At 46.1% G+C, this 26,779-nt stretch overlaps 1 protein-coding gene across 1 annotated transcript in view; it reads right to left on the reverse strand.

Annotated features, from left to right (window-relative positions):
• Nucleotides 1-214: 214 nt before the first annotated feature.
• Nucleotides 215-26,779, reverse strand: part of LOC100493184 (IgGFc-binding protein) — a 36,370-nt gene continuing 9,805 nt past the window's right edge. Inside the window, exons 8-21 of the mRNA XM_031905217.1 lie at nt 25,663-26,270; nt 24,113-24,671; nt 23,816-24,015; nt 21,553-21,694; nt 20,388-20,716; nt 18,016-18,586; nt 16,903-17,501; nt 15,496-16,060; nt 13,033-13,619; nt 10,262-10,832; nt 6,161-6,360; nt 5,615-5,989; nt 2,934-3,223; nt 215-1,546 (exon numbers count right to left, since the gene is read on the reverse strand). Coding sequence (XP_031761077.1) covers nt 1,537-1,546; nt 2,934-3,223; nt 5,615-5,989; nt 6,161-6,360; nt 10,262-10,832; nt 13,033-13,619; nt 15,496-16,060; nt 16,903-17,501; nt 18,016-18,586; nt 20,388-20,716; nt 21,553-21,694; nt 23,816-24,015; nt 24,113-24,671; nt 25,663-26,270 — 5,606 coding nt within the window. The 3' untranslated portion in view covers nt 215-1,536. The remainder of the gene's footprint in view (nt 1,547-2,933; nt 3,224-5,614; nt 5,990-6,160; nt 6,361-10,261; nt 10,833-13,032; nt 13,620-15,495; nt 16,061-16,902; nt 17,502-18,015; nt 18,587-20,387; nt 20,717-21,552; nt 21,695-23,815; nt 24,016-24,112; nt 24,672-25,662; nt 26,271-26,779) is intronic.

The following is a 26,779-nucleotide window of genomic DNA, read 5'->3' on the forward strand; positions in this document are numbered from 1 at the left end:
CCCCCCCCCCCCTGCAGGGCCCCCCACCCAACGTCCGGGTCAGGCAGGGGGAGCACCAGCAAGGGTCGGGTCTGGGCCGCCGGGGCCCACCGGGATTTTCCCCGGTGGCCCGGTGGCCCAGTCCGACCCTCCTTGTATTAATTAGCTAGTAATTAGCTCTGTTTTTAAATATAGCCTCAGAACATTGACAAAAATGATGCTCACACAATACAAATTGGATGAAAATGTATTTTATATATAATGATGACATACAGTATAACAATATAAATGCACTTTTTGTATCTGCACACAGGATTGGCCCTTGCCATAAACAGACTCTAAAGGTGGAGCTTGTTAGAAATTTAGCCGAGGGATTGGCCAATTCCAATTTCCAGAGAAAACATTTGAAGCGTGCAAGAACATGGGGGAAGCAATGAAGCATTTGTATAATGTATAATGGTGGCCATACAGGGTCAGATTTCAGCTGCCAATTTGGGTCCTTTGTGGCTTATCTGCCTGTGTATGGGGCCCTCCGACAGGCCTCTCCATCCAATTTCTGGCCAAAAATTGGCTAGATGTCGATCGGACAGGCCTGATATTTAGTCGGATGGGGGCTGCATCAGCTCATTGATGTGCTCCTCGCTCCGATTTTCCAATCCCCATCATTACTGTGTGATCGTTTGGCCCTAGGCCCAAGGTGGAGGAAAGATTTGCTCATTTAGTGACTTCGCCAAACGAGCAAATCTTACAGTTTATGGCCACCTTAAGTCCACAGCTTCAGAAGATGATTCTAACTTGCAGCGCAGCAGTAAAGTGAGACTGAAGTTTATCAGAGCACAGGTCACATGGCTGTGGCACCCTGGGAAATGAAGAATACGGCTAGCCCCATGTGACATTTCAAAATTAAATACAAAAAAATCGGTTTCTGTTTTTGAAAAATGGATTTAAATTCTGGAGAAGCAGAATCTTTTGATTTTTAGCTCTAAAAATTGCAGAAAAAAAAGTTGTTGCTTTGTCGAGGTTTACTAAGCATCCAAATGGCTAAAAATCCAAATCCGACAATTCTCCGGCTAAAATCGAGATCATGTAAAAGACATGAAAGATCCTTCTTTTGCCTCGAAACTTTAGAGGTTCCAGATTTTTTACACCGGTTTTTGTGCGACAATTCAAAAAATTGAGTTTTCGGGTTGACAATTCGAAAAAGTCACAGTTTCTGCTACTTTTTCCCACGCAGACTTTTTCAGTTTGGATGGTTTTGTCATGAAACGAATATCAGACATTCAGGGAAATGAGTTAAGTGGAAATTATTCAAAATAAAAACATGAGAAATTTTTAATTTTAGAAAAGAGTTTTAGTAGATCTGCCCCTTACAGACCACAAGTCCATAGAAAAGTCCATAGAAAAGTCCATAGAAAAGCTGAGATATCCACCAGCCTCCATCAGCGTTACTTAGTCCAAGTGCCGAGAGATATATTTTCAGAACCTTTTGTACAGCATTTTCCTTGGATTCTAGAACTTTTTGGTTTTGTTAAAGCTCCAATGATATTTCCAGGCACCTCACGTTGGGCTATAAAAGAAAAAAAATGTTGTTACAATAATTATCCATTGGTTTGGATATGTTTGCATCGTTATACTTAATTTGAAAAATAATTAGAGATACATTCAATTTCCTCCTGTCTTGTCCTAAACTTGAGAAGGAGCAAAGCAAATGAAGGATCTGGGCAAGGCAATGGCAGGGTGGAGCAGATAAAGGATCTGGGACAGGCAGGAGCAAAGCGAATGAAAGATCTGGGCAAGGCAACAGCAGGGTGGGGCTAGATAAAGGATCTGGGACAGGCAGGAGCAAAGCGAATGAAAGATCTGGGCAAGGCAACAGCAGGGTGGGGCTAGATAAAGGATCTGGGACAGGCAGGAGCAGAGCGAATGAAGGATATGGGCAAGGCAACGGCAGGGTGGGGCACATAAAGGATCTGGGACAGGCAGGAGTAGAGCGAATGAAAGATCTGGGCAAGGCAACGGCAGGGTGGGGCACATAAAGGATCTGGGACAGGCAGGAGTAGAGCGAATGAAAGATCTGGGCAAGGCAACGGCAGGGTGGGGCACATAAAGGATCTGGGACAGGCAGGAGTAGAGCGAATGAAAGATCTGGGCAAGGCAATGGCAGGGTGGGGCAGATAAAGGATCTGGGACAGGCAGGAGCAGAGCAAATGAAGGATATGGGCAAGGCAACGGCAGGGTGGGGCAGATAAAGGATCTGGGACAGGCAGGAGCAAAGCGAATTAAAGATCTGGGCAAGGCAATGGCAGGGTGGGGCAGATAAAGGATCTGGGACAGGCAGGAGCAGAGCGAATGAAGGATATGGGCAAGGCAACGGCAGGGTGGGGCAGATAAAGGATCTGGGACAGTCAGGAGTAGAGCGAATGAAGGATATGGGCAAGGCAACGCAGGGTGGGGCAGGAGCAGGACTGAGCAGGAACAGGGCAGAGAGCAAGGACAAAATCCAGAGCAAGGACTAGAGCGCTAGGGTCATGCCACAGTGCCCAGGAATAAGGCCAGTGCTCAGGCACAGTAAGTGAGGTGAGCTGGGCTTTTATAGGGCAGAGTCAGTTCTAATTGGCTGGCCAACCCCACCAATAAGGCTTCTGGGACAGAATAGGAATTCCAGGTGAAAAGGAGAGTGATAGAGTGAAAGAGAGGGGAGCTTGTTGGCTGCTCTCCTGGCCTAGTGGTTAAGGAGCAGCCAGCAATCAGGAGGTCCCAGGTTCAAGCCCAGCAAAGCCTTACAATGGGTCATTCCATGACACCATGCACATAGTAAAGGGGATTATGGGACATGCCGATTCTCCATGTTGCTTGGTTGACCAACACTTGAGTAGTATTCATTTGATAGACCACACAAAGACCAAGGATCTACAGATTGAAGTTCCACTGAAGTAAATCCAAGCGATAATTACCATGTTGAGAAGTAACTGGCCGCCCAGGACTGGATGACGTGAGTGATGCTACTCGCTGCTTTCCCGCCATTCAGGATTAGGTCATCGATTGCATCACGATTAAAATTCCCACAAGCCCCGCATATTTCTCCCGACATCTTTTCTTTAGCTGTCAGTGTTACTTCACCTTCTTCACCTAAAACCACTGCGATTTGGTCAACAATTGTAACTGTCACTTTGTCTGCGGAAACCTGAACCTGCACAGAACCGTCTCCGATGGCAGTTGGGGGTTGAAGCTTCCATCCGTTCAGCTGAAAAAAAATTGCAGAAAAAAATAAATACAAATAGGAGTTGGAAATGGTGCTTCCCACACTATTGCTTTCTATTTCACCCAGTTTCAAGGAGAAGTCAATTACAGCATTGTTTTCTATTTCACCCAGTTTCAAGGGGAAGTTAATCCCATCATTGTTTCCTATTTCACACAGTTTCAAGGGGAAGTTAATCCCATCATTGTTTCCTATTTCACACAGTTTCAAGGGGAAGTTAATCCCATCATTGTTTCCTATTTCACCCAGTTTCAAAGAAAAGTTAATCCCATCATTGTTTTCGATTTCACCCAGTTTCAAGGAGAAATTAATCTCATCATTGTTTTCTATTTCACACCGTTTCAAGGGGAAGTTAATCCCATCGTTGTTTTCTATTTCACACAGTTTCAAGGAGAAGTTAATCATATAATTGTTTTCGATTTCACACAGTTTCAAGGAGAAGTTAATCCCATCATTGTTTTCTATTTCACCCAGTTTCAAGGGGAAGTTAACCCCATCATTGTTTCCTATTTCACACAGTTTCAAGGGGAAATTAATCCCATCATTATTTTCTATTTCACACAGTTTCAAAGGAAAGTTAATCCCATCATTGTTTTCTATTTTACACAGTTTCAAGGGGAAATTAATCCCATCATTGTTTTCTATTTCACACAGTTTCAAGGGGAAGTTAATCCCATCATTGTTTTCTATTTCACACAGTTTCAAGGAGAAGTTAATCCCATCATTGTTTTCTATTTCACACAGTTTCAAGGGGAAGTTAATCCCATCATTGTTTTCTATTTCACACAGTTTCAAGGAGAAGTTAATCCCATCATTGTTTTCTATTTCACACAGTTTCAAGGAGAAGTTAATCCCATCATTGTTTTCTATTTCACCCAGTTTCAAGGGGAAGTTAACCCCATCATTGTTTTCTATTTCACCCAGTTTCAAGGAGAAGTTAATCCCATCATTGTTTTCTATTTCACACAGTTTCAAGGGGAAGTTAATCCCATCATTGTTTCTTATTTCACACAGTTTCAAGGGGAAGTTAATCCCATCGTTGGTTTCTATTTTACACAGGTTGAAGTGCAACTTAAACACATTATTGTTTTCTAAGAATAAGCGCCAGTGCTCCTAAAATGGCCGCTGGAGCACTTCCTGTTTAGGAAAAATAAAGAGGATTCATGGGAATGAACGTCCACTTGAATTTCATTATTTTTTTGAGACATGGTAATATATTCTCAAATCGAGAACATTTTTCGGATAAAATAAAACAAAATTTGAAACTTTAATACGATCGACTCACAAATGATCATGACTATTAATAAATACATTACCGGTCAAATTTTTTTAATCAAGAAACTCTCAGGAGTTTATGTTAGTTTCTAAAAACCAAAAACTCAGACTTTTAGGAAATCTGGCCCTAAGTGTTATAAGCTGTTTTTGTTTGGACTATGGAACGTCCCACACTTGACCTGCTTCCATCTAAGGCAGTGATCCCCAACCAGTGGCTCGGGGGTAACATGTTGCTCCCCAACCCCTTGGATGTTGCTCTCAGTGCCCCTAAACCAGGGAGTTATTTTTGAATTCCTGACTTGGGGGCAAGTTTTGGTTGAATACAAACAAGATTTCCTACAAAATAAAGCCCCTGTAAGCTGATAGGGTGCATAGAGGCTGCCTAATAGCCAATCACAGCCCTTATTTGGCTCCTCCATGAACTTTTATGGTGCTTGTGTTGCTCCCCAACCCCTTGGATGTTGCTCTCAGTGCCCCCAAACCAGGGAGATATTTTTGAATTCCTGACTTGGGGGCATGTTTTGGCTGAATAAAAACAATATTTACTGCCAAATGAAGCCCCCTGTAAAGGTGCCCATACACCTTAAGATCCACTCGCTTGGCGGGTGGGCGATATCGGGAGAATCCAGGCTAATTTGATCGAATTATGATGACGGGTATAGGCAAAGTTGGTCCGGGGACCGCATCAACGAGCAAATACGGTCCCCGATCCGACTAGATTTTCTAACCTGCCCGATCGAGATCTGCCTGATTTCATACCAGATATCGGTCGGGCAGGCCCGTCGGTAGTGCCCATACATGGGCCTATTAGCTGCCGAATCGGTCTAAGGGACCCCTATCAGCAGCTAGAATTGGCCGAATATGGGCACCTTTAGATGATAGGGTGCATAGAGGCTGCCTAATAGCCAATCACAGCCCTTATTTGGCTCCTCCATGAACTTTTATGGTGCTTGTGTTGCTCCCCAAGTCTTTTTTACATTTGACTGTGGCTCAGGAGTAAGAAATATTGGGGAGCCCTGGTCTAAGGCCTGGTCTTCACCTTGTGGTGCTCCCTAGCATTTAATTGTTAGACAATGACAATAATAGAGATGTTCATCTTACCCAGCATTCCCTTTTGCCGTTCACGGTGATCAGCCCTTGGCTTGTGAAAACATGCAGAGCAGTCCCAGTTTTGAACTCTCCGTTGCATCTACTTCCAACCATTGTCACCATGAACTGCCCCTCTGCCGTTGCATTACAAGATGAGGATAAAACAAACCCTCCCTCTTGGGGGAAGTCCCCGGAGACACCATCAAACGTGGTCAAATGAAGCTGCTGGCTGATTGTACATTCGGATTCCCGCGAGTAGCAACCGCGCAGCCCGCCTCTCAGCTGGCAAATCTCATTGGCTGAACAGTTGGATTCCGTACAGGATACAATCCCCCCCCGACAGGTACAATTCTGCTGGCAGTCCTCCGACATAAAGGCTTCTTCTGCCTGCGGGAATCATGGGAAAATCCAGGGTTAGTCCTTCTGAGAAACCAAAAGTAGGTTCTTCAAGTTGCCTTTACTTGGAGAGGCCGGATTGGTGGAGATAGAACTGTATTTAAGTAGTTACTGTGACTTTATACATCCTTGGGTCTTACCCCATGTCAACGACCGTCTTACCTTTAAATATCTCCCTCTGTAGGCACAGCCGCAGTTATTGAGGCCCACGCATTTATGGCCATCGGAGACGTAACCGGCGTCGCATTCGCAGCCTTCGAAGCATCGGTCGGTGCAGGAACTGGGCGCCGAGATGCTGTAGCAAGTCGTTCCACATGTCCGAGTGCAGAGTTCATAATGGCTGTTGAGTGGGCACTCAAGCGCTGTGCCGAAACCAGAAGGAATAGCAGGGTTATAAGTTCTATATATACAGGACATTAAGCCATTCTGTGCCCCGGTCTGGCCAGTACTGCACTCACTCACCCCCTGTCTGGCCTGTCCTACACTCACTCACCCCCGGTCTGGCCAGTACTGCACTCACTCACCCCCGGTCTGGCCTGTCCTACACTCACTCACCTCCAGTCTGGCCTGTCCTACACTCACTCACCCCCGGTCTGGCCAGTACTGCACTCACTCACCCCCTGTCTGGCCTGTCCTACACTCACTCACCCCCGGTCTGGCCAGTACTGCACTCACTCACCCCCTGTCTGGCCTGTCCTACACTCACTCACCTCCAGTCTGGCCTGTCCTACACTCACTCACCCCCGGTCTGGCCTGTCCTACACTCACTCACCCCCGGTCTGGCCAGTACTGCACTCACTCACCCCCTGTCTGGCCTGTCCTACACTCACTCACCCCTGGTCTGGCCTGTCCTACACTCACTCACCCCCTGTCTGGCCTGTCCTACACTCACTCACCCCCGGTCTGGCCAGTACTGCACTCACTCACCCCCTGTCTGGCCTGTCCTACACTCACTCACCCCCGGTCTGGCCTGTCCTACACTCACTCACCTCCAGTCTGGCCTGTCCTACACTCACTCACCCCCGGTCTGGCCAGTACTGCACTCACTCACCCCCTGTCTGGCCTGTCCTACACTCACTCACCCCCGGTCTGGCCAGTACTGCACTCACTCACCCCCTGTCTGGCCTGTCCTACACTCACTCACCTCCAGTCTGGCCTGTCCTACACTCACTCACCCCCGGTCTGGCCTGTCCTACACTCACTCACCCCCGGTCTGGCCAGTATTGCACTCACTCACCCCCGGTCTGGCCTGTCCTACACTCACTCACCTCCAGTCTGGCCTGTCCTACACTCACTCACCCCCGGTCTGGCCAGTACTGCACTCACTCACCCCTGGTCTGGCCTGTCCTACACTCACTCACCCCCGGTCTGGCCTGTCCTACACTCACTCACCCCCGGTCTGGCCAGTACTGCACTCACTCACCCCCTGTCTGGCCTGTCCTACACTCACTCACCTCCAGTCTGGCCTGTCCTACACTCACTCACCCCCGGTCTGGCCAGTACTGCACTCACTCACCCCCTGTCTGGCCTGTCCTACACTCACTCACCCCTGGTCTGGCCTGTCCTACACTCACTCACCCCCTGTCTGGCCTGTCCTACACTCACTCACCCCCGGTCTGGCCTGTCCTACACTCACTCACCCCCGGTCTGGCCTGTCCTACACTCACTCACCCCCTGTCTGGCCTGTCCTACACTCACTCACCTCCGGTCTGGCCTGTCCTACACTCACTCACCCCTGGTCTGGCCTGTCCTACACCCACTCACCCCCGGTCTGGCCTGTCCTACACCCACTCACCCCCGGTCTGGCCTGTCCTACACTCACTCACCCCCGGTCTGGCCTGTCCTACACTCACTCACCCCCGGTCTGGCCTGTCCTACACTCACTCACCCCCGGTCTGGCCTGTCCTACACTCACTCACCCCCGGTCTGGCCAGTCCTACACCCACTCACCCCCGGTCTGGCCTGTCCTACACTCACTCACCCCCTGTCTGGCCTGTCCTACACTCACTCACCCCCGTCTGGCCTGTCCTACACTCACTCACCCCCGGTCTGGCCAGTCCTACACTTACTCACCCCCGGTCTGGCCTGTCCTACACTCACTCACCCCCAGTCTGGCCTGTCCTACACTCACTCACCCCCGGTCTGGCCTGTCCTACACTCACTCACCCCCGGTCTGGCCAGTCCTACACCCACTCACCCCCGGTCTGGCCTGTCCTACACTCACTCACCCCCGGTCTGGCCTGTCCTACACCCACTCACCCCCGGTCTGGCCTGTCCTACACTCACTCACCCCCTGTCTGGCCTGTCCTACACTCACTCACCCCCGGTCTGGCCTGTCCTACACTCACTCACCCCCGGTCTGGCCTGTCCTACACTCACTCACCCCCGGTCTGGCCTGTCCTACACTCACTCACCCCCGGTCTGGCCAGTCCTACACCCACTCACCCCCGGTCTGGCCTGTCCTACACTCACTCACCCCCTGTCTGGCCTGTCCTACACTCACTCACCCCCGGTCTGGCCTGTCCTACACTCACTCACCCCCGGTCTGGCCTGTCCTACACTCACTCACCCCCGGTCTGGCCTGTCCTACACTCACTCACCCCCGGTCTGGCCTGTCCTACACTCACTCACCCCCGGTCTGGCCAGTCCTACACCCACTCACCCCCGGTCTGGCCTGTCCTACCCTCACTCACCCCTGGTCTGGCCTGTCCTACACTCACTCACCCCTGGTCTGGCCTGTCCTACACTCACTCACCCCCGGTCTGGCCAGTACTGCACTTACTCACCCATGGTCTGGCCAGTCCTACACTCACTCACCCCCAGTCTGGCCAGTACTGCACTCACTCACCCATGGTCTGGCCAGTCCTACACTCACTCACCCCCGGTCTGGCCTGTCCTACACTCACCCCCGGTCTGGCCTGTCCTACACTCACTCACCCCCGGTCTGGCCAGTCCTACACTTACTCACCCCCGGTCTGGCCTGTCCTACACTCACTCACCCCCGGTCTGGCCAGTCCTACACTTACTCACCCTCGGTCTGGCCTGTCCTACACTCACTCACCCCCAGTCTGGCCTGTCCTACACTCACTCACCCCCGGTCTGGCCAGTCCTACACTCACTCACCCCTGGTCTGGCCTCTCCTACACTCACCCCCAGTCCTACACTCACTCACCCCTGGTCTGACCTGTCCTACACTCACTCACCCCCGGTCTGGCCAGTCCTACACTCACTCACCTCTGGTCTGGCCAGTCCGACACTCACTCACCCCCGGTCTGGCCTGTCCTACACTCACTCACCCCCGGTCTGGCCAGTCCTACACTCACTCACCCCTGGTCTGGCCTCTCCTACACTCACCCCCAGTCCTACACTCACTCACCCCTGGTCTGACCTGTCCTACACTCACTCACCCCCGGTCTGGCCAGTCCTACACTCACTCACCCCTGGTCTGGCCAGTCCTACATTCACTCACCACTGGTCTGGCCTGTCCTACACTCACCCCCAGTCCTACACTCACTCACCCCCGGTCTGGCCTGTCCTACACTCACCCCTGGTTTGGCCTGTCCTACACTCACTCACCCCCGGTCTGGCCTGTCCTACACTCACTCACCCCCGGTCTGGCCTGTCCTACACTCACTCACCCCCGGTCTGGCCAGTCCTACACTCACTCACCCCCAGTCTGGCCTGTCCTACACTCACTCACCCCCGGTCTGGCCAGTCCTACCCTCACTCACCCCCAGTCTTGCCTGTCCTACACTCACTCACCCCCGGTCTGGCCAGTCCTACACTCACTCACCCCCAGTCTGGCCAGTCCTACACTCACTCACCCCCGGTCTGGCCTGTCCTACACTCACTCACCCCTGGTCTGGCCAGTCCTACACTCACTCACCCCCAGTCTGGCCAGTCCTACACTCACTCACCCCCGGTCTGGCCTGTCCTACACTCACTCACCCCTGGTCTGGCCTGTCCTACACTCACTCACCCCTGGTCTGGCAGTCCTACACTCACCCCCAGGCTGGCCAGTCCTACACTCACCCCCAGGCTGGCCAGTCCTACACTCCCCGGCCAACTTTCCCTTTGTTGCTATAGGTTAGAAATTCTATAAGGTCAAGCCAACATCTCTATACATTTTCTAGTTATATGTCTTAAATAGGAAATGAGTTTGACCTTCCAAGAATAGTTTTTTATTTTAAAGGGGAAGTTCATCTTATACTTACTGTTGCTATAATATAGGCATTGAAATACTCAGACTCATTTGCAACTTACGGCAGTTTGTAGCATTCCTCCATGTATCAAGAAGGGCCCCCTTGGACTGGCATTCTGCAGCGTAGGCTTGTAGGTTCATGCATAGAACGTCCTTGCCCCCATTGCCAGCACAAACATCATAGATGCAGTTCTCAACATGCCCATCAGGGGGCAGTAACTCATGGCAACCTCTGAATGGACCCTGGGGATCTGCTAGCAGCCCGCACTTAGAAGGTGACTTGGCCAGTTCTTTTTGAAGTGGATCACAGACTGGGCATTTCCCTGCAGAGCAACCACTGCAGTCTGATCCATCTCTGGCCACAGCCCAGGAAGAACCAAAGTGACCTGGATCCATAGCAAGGCTGCCATTGGGAAGCTGGAAGTCATCTGACATATCACTATTAAAATTGCCACAGAGTCCTCGAGTTAATCCAATGAATGAGCTCGGGACCCAGACAGAAACATAGTACATTCGATCAAAGAGAAGCCTTAGACCAATCCTGCTCTGTAGAATAACATTGTTTCCTTCTTGGTTGAGCCAGACCTGACCGTCGGTGGATTGGTAAGGAAGGTTGTGTCTTTCGTTGTTGATCTGTGAGAAAATATGGAGAATCCCAATGATTTCCAGGGAAAATGTAAATATAATTGTATGTATATTAAATTCAATGTCTACAGTTAAAAGGAAAAACAAATATTTACAAGGAAAATGATATGAAAAAAAATATTCATAAAAATAGTAAATATACAAAAATTCCAAAATAGGAATATTTATATTATATTTATATATTTATACTATATATTTATAGAATGTTTTTCTGTATGATCAAATTGCAATTCTCCGCCTCAGAGAGCTGAGGGTTTTATGAACTTTGAAATTAAAAAAAAAAAGAGTAGTGATGAGCGAATCTGTCCCATTTCGATTCGGGGAAAAATTCCCGTAACTTCAGGAAAATCTGCGGAACACGTTTGTTGTCATTTGTACTCGTTTACGTCCACGAGTAGAGTAAGGAAAGTGCAATTTCTAGGTCTATTGCCATTTTTTGCGAAAATTTGCGAAATGCATGTTGACATGACCACGCCCAATTTGACGTGACCGAGCCCCTTTTTGCCACAACCACGCCCTTTTGTGACGCGGCTGCTCCCAATTTGCCCTGACTGCACCCTTTTTTGATGCGACTGTCCTGTTTCACTTTGCCATAAAATTCACGAAAACATATTAACCCGACAGTGCCCAATTTGACGTGACTACGCCCTTTTTTGACGCGACCGCACCCTTTTTTGAAGCGACAGCGCCCAATTTGCAGTGTCTGCACCCTTATTTTACACGTCTGCTCCCAATTTGATGCACAACAAAAAAAAATCCACGCAACAAATTTTTCCACTGCAAATTTTCACGGAAGTTGCAAATTTTCACGGAAGTTTCACAATACAATTCCCTAATGGCAAAATGAGGAAATTCGCTTTGAATCCATGCCTGGCGAAAAAATTCGCTCATCGCTAGTTCTAAACACAACTACACGGGAGTAGTGATGATTTTTTTCGCCAGGCATGGATTCGAAGCGAATTTCCGCATTTCGCCATTGGCGAATTGTTTCACAAAACTTACGTGAAAATTCACATCAAAAAAATTTTTCACTGATTTTTTTTTTGCGCGTCAAATTGGGCGCGGGCGCATCAAAAAAAAACGTGGGCGATAAAATATAGATGCTGGCAAAAAAAAAAAAAAATAGCCACAGGCGTCAAAAAAGGCGGGGGCGACAAAAAAATCGTTTTGCAAATTTTTCGCCATTTCACAAATTTTCTTGCCGTTTCACGAATTTTATGGTGAAGCGAAACGGGACAGATTCGCTCATCACAACGCTGGAGTAGGAAGAGCACATTTTGACACAACAGCCTTTAGGGGGTGATTTATCAACAGTTGAGTTTGATTTTTTTTTTTTCCTCCATTCGAAAAAATTTGAATTATGGTTCAAAACGTAAATGCATGGTATTTATGAAGTGCAAAAAACCTGAAAAAAATTTGCCATATAAAAAAATGCTTGCGAGTTTTTATAGAAGTCAATGAGAGTTGTCCTAGGTAAAGTCAAAACCACAAAGCGAAAAAAGATCTTCCAGTTGTAAAAGGAACATCTGCCATTGACTTCAACAGGTTTTGGATGGCATATTTTTTCTTTTGGATTCGTCATGGTTTTGTCACATAATACATCGCAAATAAAAATATGTTTTTTGACAAAATCAGATTTTTGGAATCAAAAAACCGGAACTGAAAAAAATCAAGCTTTAGTAAATGTCCCCTTAAAAGTTAATAATAATTTTAAAACAAAGTGGAAAAGTGAGAGTGTCCACAATTTTTGAACTATGGCAAGAAAAGATCTACTTCATCTGGCCTTATGGAGTATTCAGTCATAACCAAAATGAGGAAAAGAGTTTAGAAAAAGAAACAATAAATTAGATTAGTGATCCCCAACCAGTGACTTGGGGGCAACATTTTGGTCCCCAACCACTTGGATTTTGCTCCCAGTGGCCTCAAAGCAGGTGCTCATTTTTTTAATTTCTGGCTTGGAGGGAAGTATTGGTTGCATAAAAACCATGTGTACTGCCAAAGAGAGCCTTCTGTAGGCTTCCAATCCATATAGGGGCTATTAAGTAGCCAATTATAGCTCTTATTGCTACCCCAGGAACCATTTTCATGCTTGTGTTGCTCCCCAACAACATTTTCCATTTCAATGTGGCTCCCAGGTATAAGGTTGGGAATCCCTGAATTAGAGCCCTGGTACAAATCTCATACTGACCACAACGCTCCCGAGGCCACCTCTCTCCATGCGAATGGCCAGATCTCCAATAACCACAGTGACTGACTTGGTGACGGCCACATTTCCATCTCCGTAGGGTTCATGATCTACTGCCACAGAGAAAGCTGTACCGTTAGTATCTACTCGAACGAGCATGTAGGTGCACGTTCCCTGGAAGTCATACCGAACCCCATCGAAGGTCAAGAAGTGGGGATCCCCTGAAGCTGTGCATTGGCCAAAATGGGAAGCATGGCAGCCTAGGACACCTTGAACCACTCTGCATTCTTCATAAGGTCCACAGTTATTGCTTTGGCAAATGGCTTCCCCATTATTGCTGCATCGGCATTTCTTCTGGCACAGACCGTCGGCGTAAAACTCCTCCCCCGTTCCATAGTATTTTCCATTAAATACGCAGCCACATCGGCCAATAGGAACACATTCTCTTCCACTGAGGAGGAACCCGCTGTCACAGTAGCACCCCTCTGAGCAGGTCTTTTCACAGGATCGGGGAGAGGTAAGTCCATAGCAAGTGCTGGGACAACCGTCGCCACAGAGTTCATAGTGACTATTCGACGGGCAAGTCATTGCTGGGAAAAAAACAAATATGGTGATTTTTACAAACAAAAATTCACCTTCAAATAAATTATAAAGGGGTCTGTTTATAAAAAGTCAAATTTATATTTTTGCAGGCAAAAACAATTGTAAATTCAAATATTTTCGAAATTTTTTTTTCTTTTTTCTATAAATTAAAAAAAAAATCTCCAAAATGTGAATTAAAAAATGGCAGCTAAAATTTGCCAATAGCGAAATTAAATTTTGTAGCAAATCCACGTCTGCTGAAAAAATTTGCTTATTACTAGTGATGAACGAATTTTTGCAACAGGCATGGATTCGCCATTGGCGTATTGTTTTGCAAACTTCCGCGAAAATTTGCAGAGAAGAAAATTTGTCACGGGGCAAAAAAGTCATCGTCACGTCAAAATAGGCGCATCTCAAATTGCGTCAAAAAAGTTGCGCACGACAAAATGGTCACGCGACACATGCGTTTCACGCAATTTTTCGGCGTTTCACAAATTTTCCAGTAGTTTTGCTAATATCAGCAAAATGGACCAGATTCGCTCATCACTACTTATTACTAACACCTGTGCCTAAGGTCCATATTTAAAGGAGAAGGAAAGGCATTTTGGCATTTTACTACCAATAGATTCACCACATTAGTGCCACCTAGAACCCTATATTTATTCAGCAGAAAGCTTTACCATACCTAAGTAAACAGCCCTAGAATTTCATCTATTTGCTTAAGATTGAAGCTGCCATTTTAGCTTGGTCTCAGTAGCTTCCTGCTGCAGCTCTATCTGCTGGTAGCTCAGATTACACAGAGTTGGGAGGGGAGGGGGAGTGAATTCTGATGGGAGGGTGAGCAGGAGAAGGGAGGGGGTGAGATGAGAGAACTTCGCAGACTAATGCCCGTGCCCTAAAGGATTTTTCTGAGAGCAGGAAGTCTGACAGAAAGAAGACAAGAAATCCTGTATTTCTTTTGATAGATGACTTTCTTTTAAGTGCTTATGGCTAGTGATGAGTGAATCTGTCCAATTGCACTCCGCCATAAAATTCACAAAATGGCAAGAAAACTTGCAAAAATTTGCAAAACACATTTATTGCGCAATTTATTTGTTTTTGCCACCCGGGTCTATTTTGTCAACTGCATCTTTTTTGGTCGCCCATATTTTACGCGGCCCCACCCTTTTGTTGCGACCACGCCTATTTTTGACGCGACTGTGCCAAATTTTTATGCAACCGCAGAAAATTTTGGCGCCCAGTTTGACTCAAGACAAATTTTATCGGCGCGTGCTGAATTTTTCCACTGCGAATTTTCACGAAAGTTGCGCGAAACAATTCGGCAATTGCGAAATGCGGAAATTCGCTGCAAATCCATGCCTGCCGAAAAAATTCGCTCATCACTACTTATGGCTGTATTTACATAGATACAAAGCTTACTTTTTTTTTTTAGCAGTTTTGGCTTCTCCTGTCCTTCTCCATCTACCATCCTTTCTTTCCTTCTTATCCTTTTTCTGTCCTTCTCCGTCTACCACCCTTTCTGTCCTTCTTCTCCTGTCCTTCTCCATCTACCACCCTTTCTGTCCTTCTTATCCTTCTTCTGTCCTTCTCCATCTACCACCCTTTCTGTCCTTCTTATCCTTCTCCTGTCCTTCTCCGTCTACAACCCTTTCCGTCCTTCTTCTCCTGTCCTTCTCCATCTACCACACTTTCTGTCCTTCTTCTCCTTCTCCATCTACCCCCCTTTCTGTCCTTCTTCTCCTTCTCCTGTCCTTCTCCATCTGCCACCCTTTCCTTCTCCTTTAAGTTTAACCTCTGTCTGGCTTTATTTCCCCATTAAAGATACTAGTGACTAAAGAGCACAGCAACAGAGTAAATGACTATTAAATCAAATATGGAGCTTACGGCAGAAAGATGGGGTCCTCCAGTCCCTGATGATAACACCGTTTCTCTGGCATTCGAAGACATAGGAAGCAATGTTGTTGCAGTAAGCGGTTTGGTGGCCTTTATAATGGCAGGTATCAAAGACACAGTCTTCAAAATAAGGTTTTGGATCCACCACAGAACTGCAGAGATTGAAAGGCCCATCAGTGCTGGAAAGGAGCCCGCAGTACTTTTCACTTCTATATGGCTCCAGTTCCTGTTGGGTGCACACCGGACAATCAGGGCAATGATTTGCGCATCCTGGTACTTCCCCCACTTTCCAGTGGTTTCCAAACTCTTCAGCCGTTTTGGCTACGATTCCTTCTCCGACTGTGAAATCATCCAATGGATTCTGGTTGTTGTTGCCGCACAAACCAGTCATTACGCCAGCGTAGGCGCTCGGCAAGATCACTCTGGCATAACTGTTCCCATCGTAGCTCACGGTAACATCAAAATCTGTCTTGACGAAGGTGTGGCCCCCGCTGGTGTAGGCAATGATCTTTGTTGCTTCATAATAGTAAGGTAATTCCGTCAAAATCCCGTTGACCTATTAATATAAAAAAGCAAAAGTTAAATTAAAAAAGTTTCTCCACAGCAGTGCAACTTAATTTCATACTAAGGGGTGACAGAGCTCCGTGGAAACACTGAACACTAACACCTAATTGATTGGGTAGGCCTTGAAAAAAGAAGGAGTAATGCATTTATTTTAACACGAAGGATTCATATGGGAATTTGTACTGATTCAGTACGTTTGCTAAAATATCAGGTGCCCCAATTATTATCATTAGCCCATTGGTTGCCTGGCCTTCTGGGTGGGTAGGATCTGACAACAAGTAGAATAGGACCCCATACAATAATGTCAGGCTCCCGATTCCCATATCTGTTTCAAAACTGTCACACAAGCCCTGATATTACACCTTCAGTTGTCTTGGGGTCCCTCACTTTGGTACCCCCTTGATGCCAGTCCTGACTATTGTAAAATGGGGGTTCTGAAAGTACTTGCCCTGCTATTTAGCCCCTCCTGGACAACAGGATTCATGGGCTTTGTGAATCTGTCACATCTCTTAACTACCACCCCTTCTGCCCTTCTCCTGTCCTTCTCCATCTACCACCCTTTCTGTCCTTCTTCTCCTTCTCCTGTCCTTCTCCATCTACCACCCATTCTGTCCTTCTTCTCCTTCTCCTGTCCTTCTCCAGCTACCACCCTTTCTGTCCTTCTTCTCCTGTCCTTCTCCATCTACCACCCTTTCTGTCCTTCTTCTCTTTCTCCTGTCCTTCTCCATCTACCACCCTTTCTGTCCTTCTTATCCTTCTCCTGTCCTTCTCCGTCTACCACCATGCACAGCTATAGCTTTCATAACTCTAAACTCCCATTTTGGTAAGAACTACCTTAATCTTCTTGGGGAAGTCTTTGCTCATAGTTATTGTGTAGTTGTAGACCTCAAATAGGACATCTTTGGTGAATGACACGGCCTTGTTCCCCCGGTTGTCATTCTGAACATTAACCGTAAAACTCGTGAGTGTTGAATCGTTGGACACCACTCCAGCCATCTGATAGATGCAAGTACCCATGAAGTTGAACCTGTGTTGGTCAAATGTTGTATAATGAGGGTCATTGGATGCAGTGCAGGTGCTGTATTTGATTGGATAACAGCCTCGCCTTCCATTTACCACCCCACATGATTCACTGGCTTTGCAACGTGCTTGCTGGCACACCACCATACCCAAAATGGGATCACATTTGCAGAGTCCACTGCATTTATCATCTGCCCAGAACTCTTGGTGAGGCTCATAATACTGCCCTTTAAAGTGGCAGCCACAGCTTGATATAGGGACGCATTTGTCAACACTGAGGACAAAGTTATCATTGCATTGGCACGTTTCTACACAGGGCTTTTCGCATTGTTCGGGAGCATTTCTTTCCGAGCAGGTTGCCGGGCAAGCATTTCCGCAGGCTTCATAGTGACTGTTCTCTCCACATTTCTTATCTGAAACAACAGAAGGAAATAACATGATTACATATATATCTTACCAAGTAAATATTGTCCTTTTATATCCTTTCCCTTGAGCCGCCATTTAGTGATGGGCTGTGTGTTCCCTCAGAGATCAGCTGACAGGAAGTGATGCAGCTCTAACTGTAACAGGAAGTAGCGTGGGAGTAACAGGCAGAACTCTGTCCATTCATTGGCTGATGGGGCCTAGCATGTATGTGTGCCTTGGCTTGTTTGTGTGCACTGTGACTCCTATGATCCCAGGGGGCGGCCCTTAGTACATAAAATGGCAGTTTCCTATTTAGGATTACCCAATGGCACATACTGCTAAATAAGTATATTTATATGAAAATGGTTTATTTAGATGCAGCAGGGCTTTACATATGAGCTGTTTATGCAATATATTTTTATAGATAAATAGGTATAGTTTTCCTTTAAATCATATTACGTGATTCGTGTCCCACTAACATGACTAAATATATAATGAATGAAATCTTTAAACAATACTTACGACAGGCCGAAGGTGATCTCCAATCAGAGACATTAATGCCGTGTTTCAGACACGTACTCGCATAGACGCCCAGGGCTTGGCAAAGGATAACTTGGGCTCCATCATTCAAACAGACATCATGGACGCAACTGTCAAAGAAACTTTTGGAGGAGATATTAGTAACACAGTCACTAAAAGGTCCATCTTCTTTGAGTATCAGACCACAGAAATTTTCACTTTCGTACTGGTGCCTCTTGCTTTCTTCACAGCTCTTGCAACTTCCAGGGCAATAGTCCCAACAGAACTGGTCTCCATCATCAGTTCTCCAGCTTCCTGCCCATTCATTTATGGAGGCCATTTGGGTGTTATTGGGCGATAGAAACTCATCGCCGCGGTCTCCATTGAAGTTCCCACAAAGGCCAGAAACGTTGTTGTGGTAGCTGCTGGGGAGATTAATGACCAAGTACCAGTTCCAGTCATATTTCACGACAAGGCCGAAATCGGTTTCCAGAACCGCGCTGCTGCCGCTTTGGCTGACTTTTAACTTCCCGCCTTGCAGAGTGAAGGGCAGATTGGTTGAGATACCATTGACCTGTCAATTGTAAAGGAACACAATATAAATATGAACTAAATCAAGTTTGGTAGGTTCATAGTTATAATCCTTCATTAAAGCCTCATTTACAAAGTGTTGGGGACAGTGCAAAGTGCCAAAAACTGGGGCAAACCAAGTTTTTTGTACATTTGCATCCTTTTTTGCACTTTGCAGAACAGCTACAGGTCTTTGTGCCCCAAAATGGAACACAAAGACCTTAGTTAGCCTCTTGAATGTTGACCTCCCTGTGCATGGCTCGATCATCTACAGAAAAAGATGTAAGCTGTCTAAAAAAGGGCAACTAAGATGTCTAAGGCACTCAATAGTAACTCTTATCATAAGAGCCTGTGAAGGTTCTCATTCATCTAGGTCAGGGTATATCTATAGTGATAAGTCATGTCAACTGGAATTGCTGTGTTTTTCTTGAAGACATTTAGCTAGTCATCCAACTGGCAATCTATTTCTGAATGGAGAAAGCCTGTCAGATGACCTAGATGGTTCTCATTCATCTAGGTCATGGTATATCTGTAGTGATAAGTCATGTCAACTGGAATTGCTGTGTTTTTCTTGAAGACATTTGGCTAGTCATCCAAATGGCAATCTCATTTCTGAATGGAGAAAGCCAGTGAGATGACCTAGATGGTTCTCATTCATATAGGTCATGGTATATCTATAGTGATAAATCAAGTCTACTGGAATTTCTGTGTTTTTCTTCAAGACGTTTGGCTAGTCATCCAACTGGCAATCTCATTTCTGAATGGAGAAAGCCAGTCAGATGACCTAGTGGTTCTCATTCATCCAGGTCATGGTATATCTATAGTGATAAGTCATGTCAACTGGAATTGCTGTTTTTCTTGAAGACATTTGGCTAGTCATCCAACTGGCAATCTCATTTCTGAATGGAGAAAGCCAGTCAGATGACCTAGTGGTTCTCATTCATCCAGGTCATGGTATATCTATAGTGATAAGTCATGTCAACTGGAATTGCTGTTTTTCTTGAAGACGTTTGACTAGTCATCCAACTGGCAATCTCATTTCTGAATGGAGAAAGCCAGTCAGATGATCTAGATGGTTCTCATTCATCTAGGTCATGGTATATCTATAGTGATAAGTCATGTCAACTTGAATTGCTGTGTTTTCCGTTACTCTTGGCTAGTCATCCAACTGGCAATCTCATTTCTGAATGGAGAAAGCCAGTCAGATGACCTAGATGGTTCTCATTCATCTAGGTCATGGTATATCTATAGTGATAAATCAAGTCTACTGGAATTTCTGTGTTTTTCTTCAAGACGTTTGGCTAGTCATCCAACTGGCAATCTCATTTCTGAATGGAGAAAGCCAGTCAGATGACCTAGTGGTTCTCATTCATCTAGGTCAGGGGTAGGGAACCTTGGCTCTCCAGCTGTGATAAAACTACAAATCGCAGCAAGCATTTTCCTTAATTAACCATGACTGTGGCTGTCAGACTCCTGCAATGCATTGTGGGACTAGTAGTTCCATAACAGCTGGAGAGCCAAGGTTCCCTACCCCTGATCTAGGTCATGGTATATCTATAGTGATAAGCCATGTCAACTGGAATTGCTGTGTTTTTGTTACTCTTGGCTAGTCATCCAACTGGCAATGTCATTTCTGAATGGAGAAAGCCAGCAAAATGTCTTCAAGAAATAGCAATTCCAGTTGACTTGACTTATCACAACAGATTTATCACAAGACCCTTCAAGACCTTTACTTTCTGGTTCTACATGTAAATAAACAACCAAGAACACTGAGTAATAATCAACAACTCCAAAAATAAACTTACCTGTATTTTGCCGACCTCTCCAACATGGATGCTTATCTTACTCTCATAGATCATGACATTTATTTGTCTGACATAAGAAACTGATTGGCTGCCTCTGTTTTCATTTTTGGCCTCAATATGGAACGGTTCCAGGCTAGAGTCTCCTCCAGTGTAATTGACTAGCGTGTAGGTACAAGTGCCTTGGAAATCAAAGCTATAGGAGTCAAATGTGACATAATGAGGATCTCCCCAGGCGATGCAGGTCCCGGTGAAACTGGGAAGACAGATGGCTTTTCCATCTTGGACTTTACAGGTTTCCATAGAACGGCAGGTTTTGGACTTACAGGGGTCTGTAAATGAGAAAAGCAGGTTTAAGGCTCAGATAGGTATGTATTCATGCTAAATGAAGATAAACTTCACCCTTTGACATTTTTCCAAACTTGAACTTTTTGTTCCAGAATCCAATTGGCATCAGGGCACATTGATTGGCACAGGCAGTACCGTTCATTTTGTTTCCCAAAGCAGCTGAATACATTCCAACAAACTGAAACAGGTATCACCTGTGATAATGGTATCAATTCATTAAATTGTGATGAACTGCAAAACAGATCAATCTGGTGGGAATCCTTTTGGGTCCCCTGTCAATAGCAAATCTGCCCCAAAGAATCAGTTATTATTATTAAAGTGACCCCAGTGTCTGTGAGCATTTACCTCTCTTATTGATATGACTCAAGTGCTAATTGATTCTACCATTTCAAATTTTATTCTTGAATCAATAAATGTATTTTTGTTTATCTGTAATATTGGTGTGTAGGCGCCATCTCAGTGCATTGTGCCTGAGTCTGAGCTTTCAGCCAGCGCTACTCATTAGAACTGCTTTCAGCTAACCTATTGTTTCTCCTACTCCCATGTAACTGGAGGAGTCCCAAGCCGGACTTGGATTTCTTACTATTGAGTGCTATTCTGATACCTACTGGGAGCTGCTATCTTGCTCCCTTCCCATTGTTCTGCTGATCGGCTGCTGGGGGTGAGGGGGGGGGGGATATCACTCCAACTTGCAGCGCAGCAGTAAAGTGTGCCTGAAGTTTATCAGAGCACAGGTCACATGGTTGTGGCACCCTGGGAAATGAAGAATATGGCTAAAAACAGGTTATGGTCCTCTTATGAGCACCATAAGGACACTTACCAATATTGATGCAGGACCTTACACCATCGACAATCTGACAACTCTCCTCTTCATTACAGACAGTGTTACGGCACAGCAGCCCTGAGATTGGGTTGCAAGTACAAGCAGAACTGCAGCTCTCGTTCAGCACTGTTTCATTTGGCTACGGGAAGAAAAAATATTAGAGAATTGGCTTAAGTTCCTGGATCTGATTGGACTTAAACATAGAGTGAATGGACCTAGCAGCAAAGCTTCCCTCCCACCTGATCTCCTACATTTGTTGCGTACAACATTTTGGACTGCAGATTTTGTCTGTTCTTTGGTGCCTAAACCTCCCTCTCTAAGGCTAGAATAGTTATAGTGAAGCCAGCTGAGAGTCATAATAGTCAAGGGTGAGTGCGCTGCTCCTCTGATTTTCACCCGCCTAAAGTTGCTGTAGATGTAAAAAAAGGAGAATAAGATACTGTAAATGGAGTAAATGACACAATGGGGGTCATTTATCAACAGTGGGCAAATTTACCCATGGGCAGTTACCCATGGCAACCAATCAAATTGCTACACTCATTGTTTTACCTGCAGCTGGCTGAAAAAAGGTAATCACTGATTGGTTGCTATGGGTTACTGCCCATGGGCAAATTTGCCCACTGTTGATAAATGAGCCCCAATGTATAATATGAGACAGAGACACAAAATGAATGTTTAAAATTAGAGTGGAAGCACTTAGCACCATACCCTGGATGTAATAGATTACCCCTGTGGTAGGGGGGAAAGGCAGTGGATAAGGCAGTGATCCCCATCCAACTCACCACCCCTTTGGATGTTGCTCCCAGTGGGTGCACCAATATAACATTTCTGGCTTGAAGGCAAGTTTTGGAAGCCCAGAGATAAGGTCCCCATACACGGGCCGATTCTAGCTGCTGATATGGGTCCCTTAGACAGATTCGGCAGCTTATCGGCCCGTGTAGTGACGCTACCGACGGGCCTGCCCGACCGACATCTGGCCTGAAATCGAGCAGATCTCAATCGGGCAGGTTAGAAAATCTAGTCAAAACGATCGAATTATCCTGGATTCTCCCGATATCGCCCAACCGTAGGTGGGGATATTGGGAGAAGATCCGCTCACTTGGCCACGTCGCCAAGCGAGCGGATCTTCCAGTGTATGGGGACCTATACAGTTTTACTCCAAGCAGAGCTGCCTCCAGGCCAGCAGTCCCCATGTGGCTACCAAATAGCCAATCATAGGCCTTATTTTGCATCCTCAGGGACTTTTTTAAAATTCTTATGAGCAAAAAGGTTTGGGGCTCCCTGGTATAAGGGCTGAGGGACTAGGGAATAGGGAAAGCAGCAAATAGAGATGCACGGGAATGACGTGAACGTGGGAAGCAGCAGAGACTGGCACATGGTGGCAGATCAAAAGGGAAAAGACAGAGAGCGGAAAATGGGTATAAGTAGAAAGTAAAGCACAGAAGTAGCAAAGAGTGGAAAGGTGTAGGGGAAAAGAGAAGATAGTGCCACCTGGATAGTGATGAGCGAATCTGTCCCATTTCGCTTCGCCGAAAAAATCATGAAACGGCGAAAATGTTGCGCGTCAAAAAAAACTGTCACCTGCGACTATTCTTTTGTCGCTCACGGCTATTCTTTTGTTGTGAGGCTATCCTTTTGTCACCCGCGGCTATTCTTTTGTCGCTCACGGCTATTCTTTTGTCACCCGCGACTATTCTTTTGTTGCTCACGGCTATTCTTTTGTTGTGAGGCTATTCTTTTGTCGCTCAGGGCTATTTTTTTGTTGTGAGGCTATCCTTCTGTCGCCCGTGGCTATTCTTTTGTCGCTCACAGCTATTCTTTTACCGTGAGGCTATTCTTTTGTCGCCCGCGGCTATTCTTTTGTAGCGCGACTATTCTTATGTTGCCTGAGGTTATTCTTTTGATGCCCGCGACTATTCTTTTTTGATGCGTGACTATTGTTTTGACGCGGGCGTCAATTTTTTGATGCGCGGCGAATTTTTATGCGTCAAATTATTTCATCTGTTTGCCAAAACAATCCGCCAATGGCGAAGTGCGGAAATTCGCCGTGAAACATTTCGCCCATCACTACACCTGGATGAAGAAAAGACTTGAAGTGGAATACAAAATGGCGGACAGTGGTGGAAGTAACAGCGTTTTGAGCATGGCAACTGGTTAAGATGGTAACATTTCATTCTTTCTGCCCTTCTGTGTAGAAAAATGTCCATTTTCCTCAGGATTTACTCTTTAGGCATCGGACAATACCATTCAACGTCAGTACCTTGTAATATCTTCCATTCTGAAAGCAGCCACACTCTTGTAATGGGACGCAGCGAGCGCCATCAAATAAATATCCTTCATCGCATTCACATCCTTCCTCACAGAGGCCGGGGCAGCGGTACGAGCCGGAGAGAGCGGCACAGCTGGAGGAGCAGAGATCTGCACATTGGCTGTAGTGGCTGCGGGCCGAGCACTTCATATCTGAGGGGGAACCAACAAACAAGTGAGGACTCCTGTATTTAATTATTATTTATATTAATTACATTGATGATAGAAAATGTGATTGAGTCTTTCTTACCACAAAATGATTCTGTCCTCCATGTTATATTTCTGACTCCGGCCTCCTTACATGCAGCAGCATAAGCAGCCACATTGTTGCAAAGCATGATGGTATCCCCGTTGGCTTGGCACAGGTCATATATACAATCATTTAGGAAAGGAGCAGGGTCCACAACTGACTGGCACGGGGCAAATGGTCCTGCGGTGGAACTAAGGATTCCGCAGTAATTGTTTTGAGAAAATACTTCCATCTTCGGTCCTGGGCATGTTGGGCAAGGGTTCTCCACGCTGCCACAGCCGGCTTCACACTTCTCTTCTGTTTTCCACTTTTCTCCAAATGCAATGATATCACTTGATGTTAAACCGACATCGTTCATGGGATTGCTGTCGTAATTCCCACACAGACCACAGGTTTGGTTTCTGTAGTTGCCCGGAACCCTGACGGTGGTGTGGTAGGAAAGGTCATATGTCACCACAAGACCGAAATCAGTCCTTACAAGAACTCCTTGACCATAGACCTCAACGAGAATTTTACCCGACGATAAAGTGACTGGCAGTCTGGCATCAGCTCCATTTACCTGAAATAAGATGGCATTCTATGAATTTATCAACAACCCAAGAGTCTAATTCTAGAAACTCATATGGGGTCCTTTACCATGCCCCATGTGGTGTACAGTGAAGGCCGTAATTGGACATGTTTCTGCACTTTGTCCACTGCCTGGGGCATTGGGCAAATAGGCACAGGTCTCTGAGCTCCAAAAGCTATGGACTGCACCTTAAATGAGTACAACCAGCATTAAACAGAGCTCAATTAATAAGAGATGGGTGTGAAACAGTTTAGTTTCCTATTATTCCTATGGACTGGCACCCAAAACTGCACTTCATACTCAAGATGAGAGCATACTGCCATTCTATGATGCTTCATCCCTTGGACCAATGCCCAAGTCAGTGTAGAAAAATCCTACCTGGAGTCTCAGGTATCATTAGCAAACCCCCAAACTGTACTTACAATGGCAACTACAGGTTGTTTTTGAATTTAAAAGCCAATGATTCATGGGTAGACAAATTATAACAATATTGGTCCATCTAGAAAACTTTTGATTCACCGCCACTTTTTGTAATCTTTCAGCTCTCTGTACAAGTACAAATAGGCCAAAGTCAATGTTCCTTAGTTTAATTAGTAAGTTTCTGTTCAGTAATTATATCAAATGTTTAAGGAAAACAACTGAGTAAATCACATCCACTAAAACTCTGTGGTCCATGTTTCTGCTCATATCTTCTAGCAGGATCTACTGCACATGAAATATGTTTGCATATACTTATAATGTGATTTGAAATGTATTCCAATAGCTTTTTTTTTTTAAAGCTTTCCTACCACAGAGACCAAACTATCGATCTCTTGCAAAGCCAGACATCAACGTATCATGGAAGTTTGTGTAGAGTAACAGAACTGAGCCCCATAAGTACCCTGGTGTAAATATGAACAGGTCGGAATTCAAATATTTTCTTTTTCCCGAGTCAGCCAGCAAAATAATTTTTCCTGCAATCACTAAGTACTAACACACTCACCTGTACAATTCCTCTTCGGCTTTGTATCAGGGTAAGAGTTTGGCCATAGACCTTCACGGTTACAAGGCTGACTAGTGACGCACTGCTGCCGAAATGATCATTTTTGGTAATAACTACAAAGTCAGTTAAGTTTCTTCCAGTTTCAGAAAAGCTCTCTCCACAGCTCATAGTCAGCACGTACTGGCACACTCCTTGGAAGTCGAAGGCTCGTCCATCAAAGGTCCTGTAATGAGGGTCTCCAGAAGCGGAGCAGACGGCTGAGCCTACAGGATAACAGCCAAGCACACCATTCTCTTGACGGCATTCTTCGTTGATGGAACAAGATGATGGGGAACAGATCATATGCCCCCCCTGGCTACAGGTGCATCTCTCCTCACAATTCTCCCCAGTGTAGATAGTCTCACCAACCGGATGGTAGAAACCTCCATAAACACAACCACACTGGGAGATGGGGACACATGAACCACCACTAAGGACAAACCCAGCATCACAGACGCATCCTTCTCTACAAGTGGACTGGCAGCCAGCTGGGGGAATGAGGTCTTTACAAGTCACGGGACAGCCATTACCACACACTTCATAGTGACTGTTTGCAGGGCAGATATAACCTGGAATTGAGAAACAAAGAAACATTCAGGGCACTACATGGAAAAATTGCACAGTGCTGGTTCTGATTGTGTCAAACCGAGTCTGTCTCTGGAAGAAAAGGCCTCACTGACCTATAAAATACCAACCATTCATAAATTGGCCCCTAAGTAACCCTGCCACCAGCAAGCCAACAGTCATCCACCCTACCACCAGCAAGCCAACCGTCATCCACCCTACCACCAGCAAGCCAACAGTCATCCACCCTACCACCAGCAAGCCAACAGTCATCCACCCTACCACCAGCAAGCCAACAGTCATTCAACCTACCACCAGCAAGCCAACAGTCATCCACCCTACCACCAGTCAAGCCAACAGTCATCTACCCTACCACCAGTCAAGCCAACAGTCATCCACCCTACCACCAGTCAAGCCAACAGTCATCCACCCTACCACCAGCAAGCCAACAGTCATCCACCCTACCACAAGCAAGCCAACAGTCATCCACCCTACCACCAGTCAAGCCAACAGT

The sequence above is a fragment of the Xenopus tropicalis genome, chromosome 7 (assembly GCF_000004195.4).
Source record: "Xenopus tropicalis strain Nigerian chromosome 7, UCB_Xtro_10.0, whole genome shotgun sequence".
In the NCBI taxonomy this organism is placed as follows: domain Eukaryota; kingdom Metazoa; phylum Chordata; class Amphibia; order Anura; family Pipidae; genus Xenopus; species Xenopus tropicalis.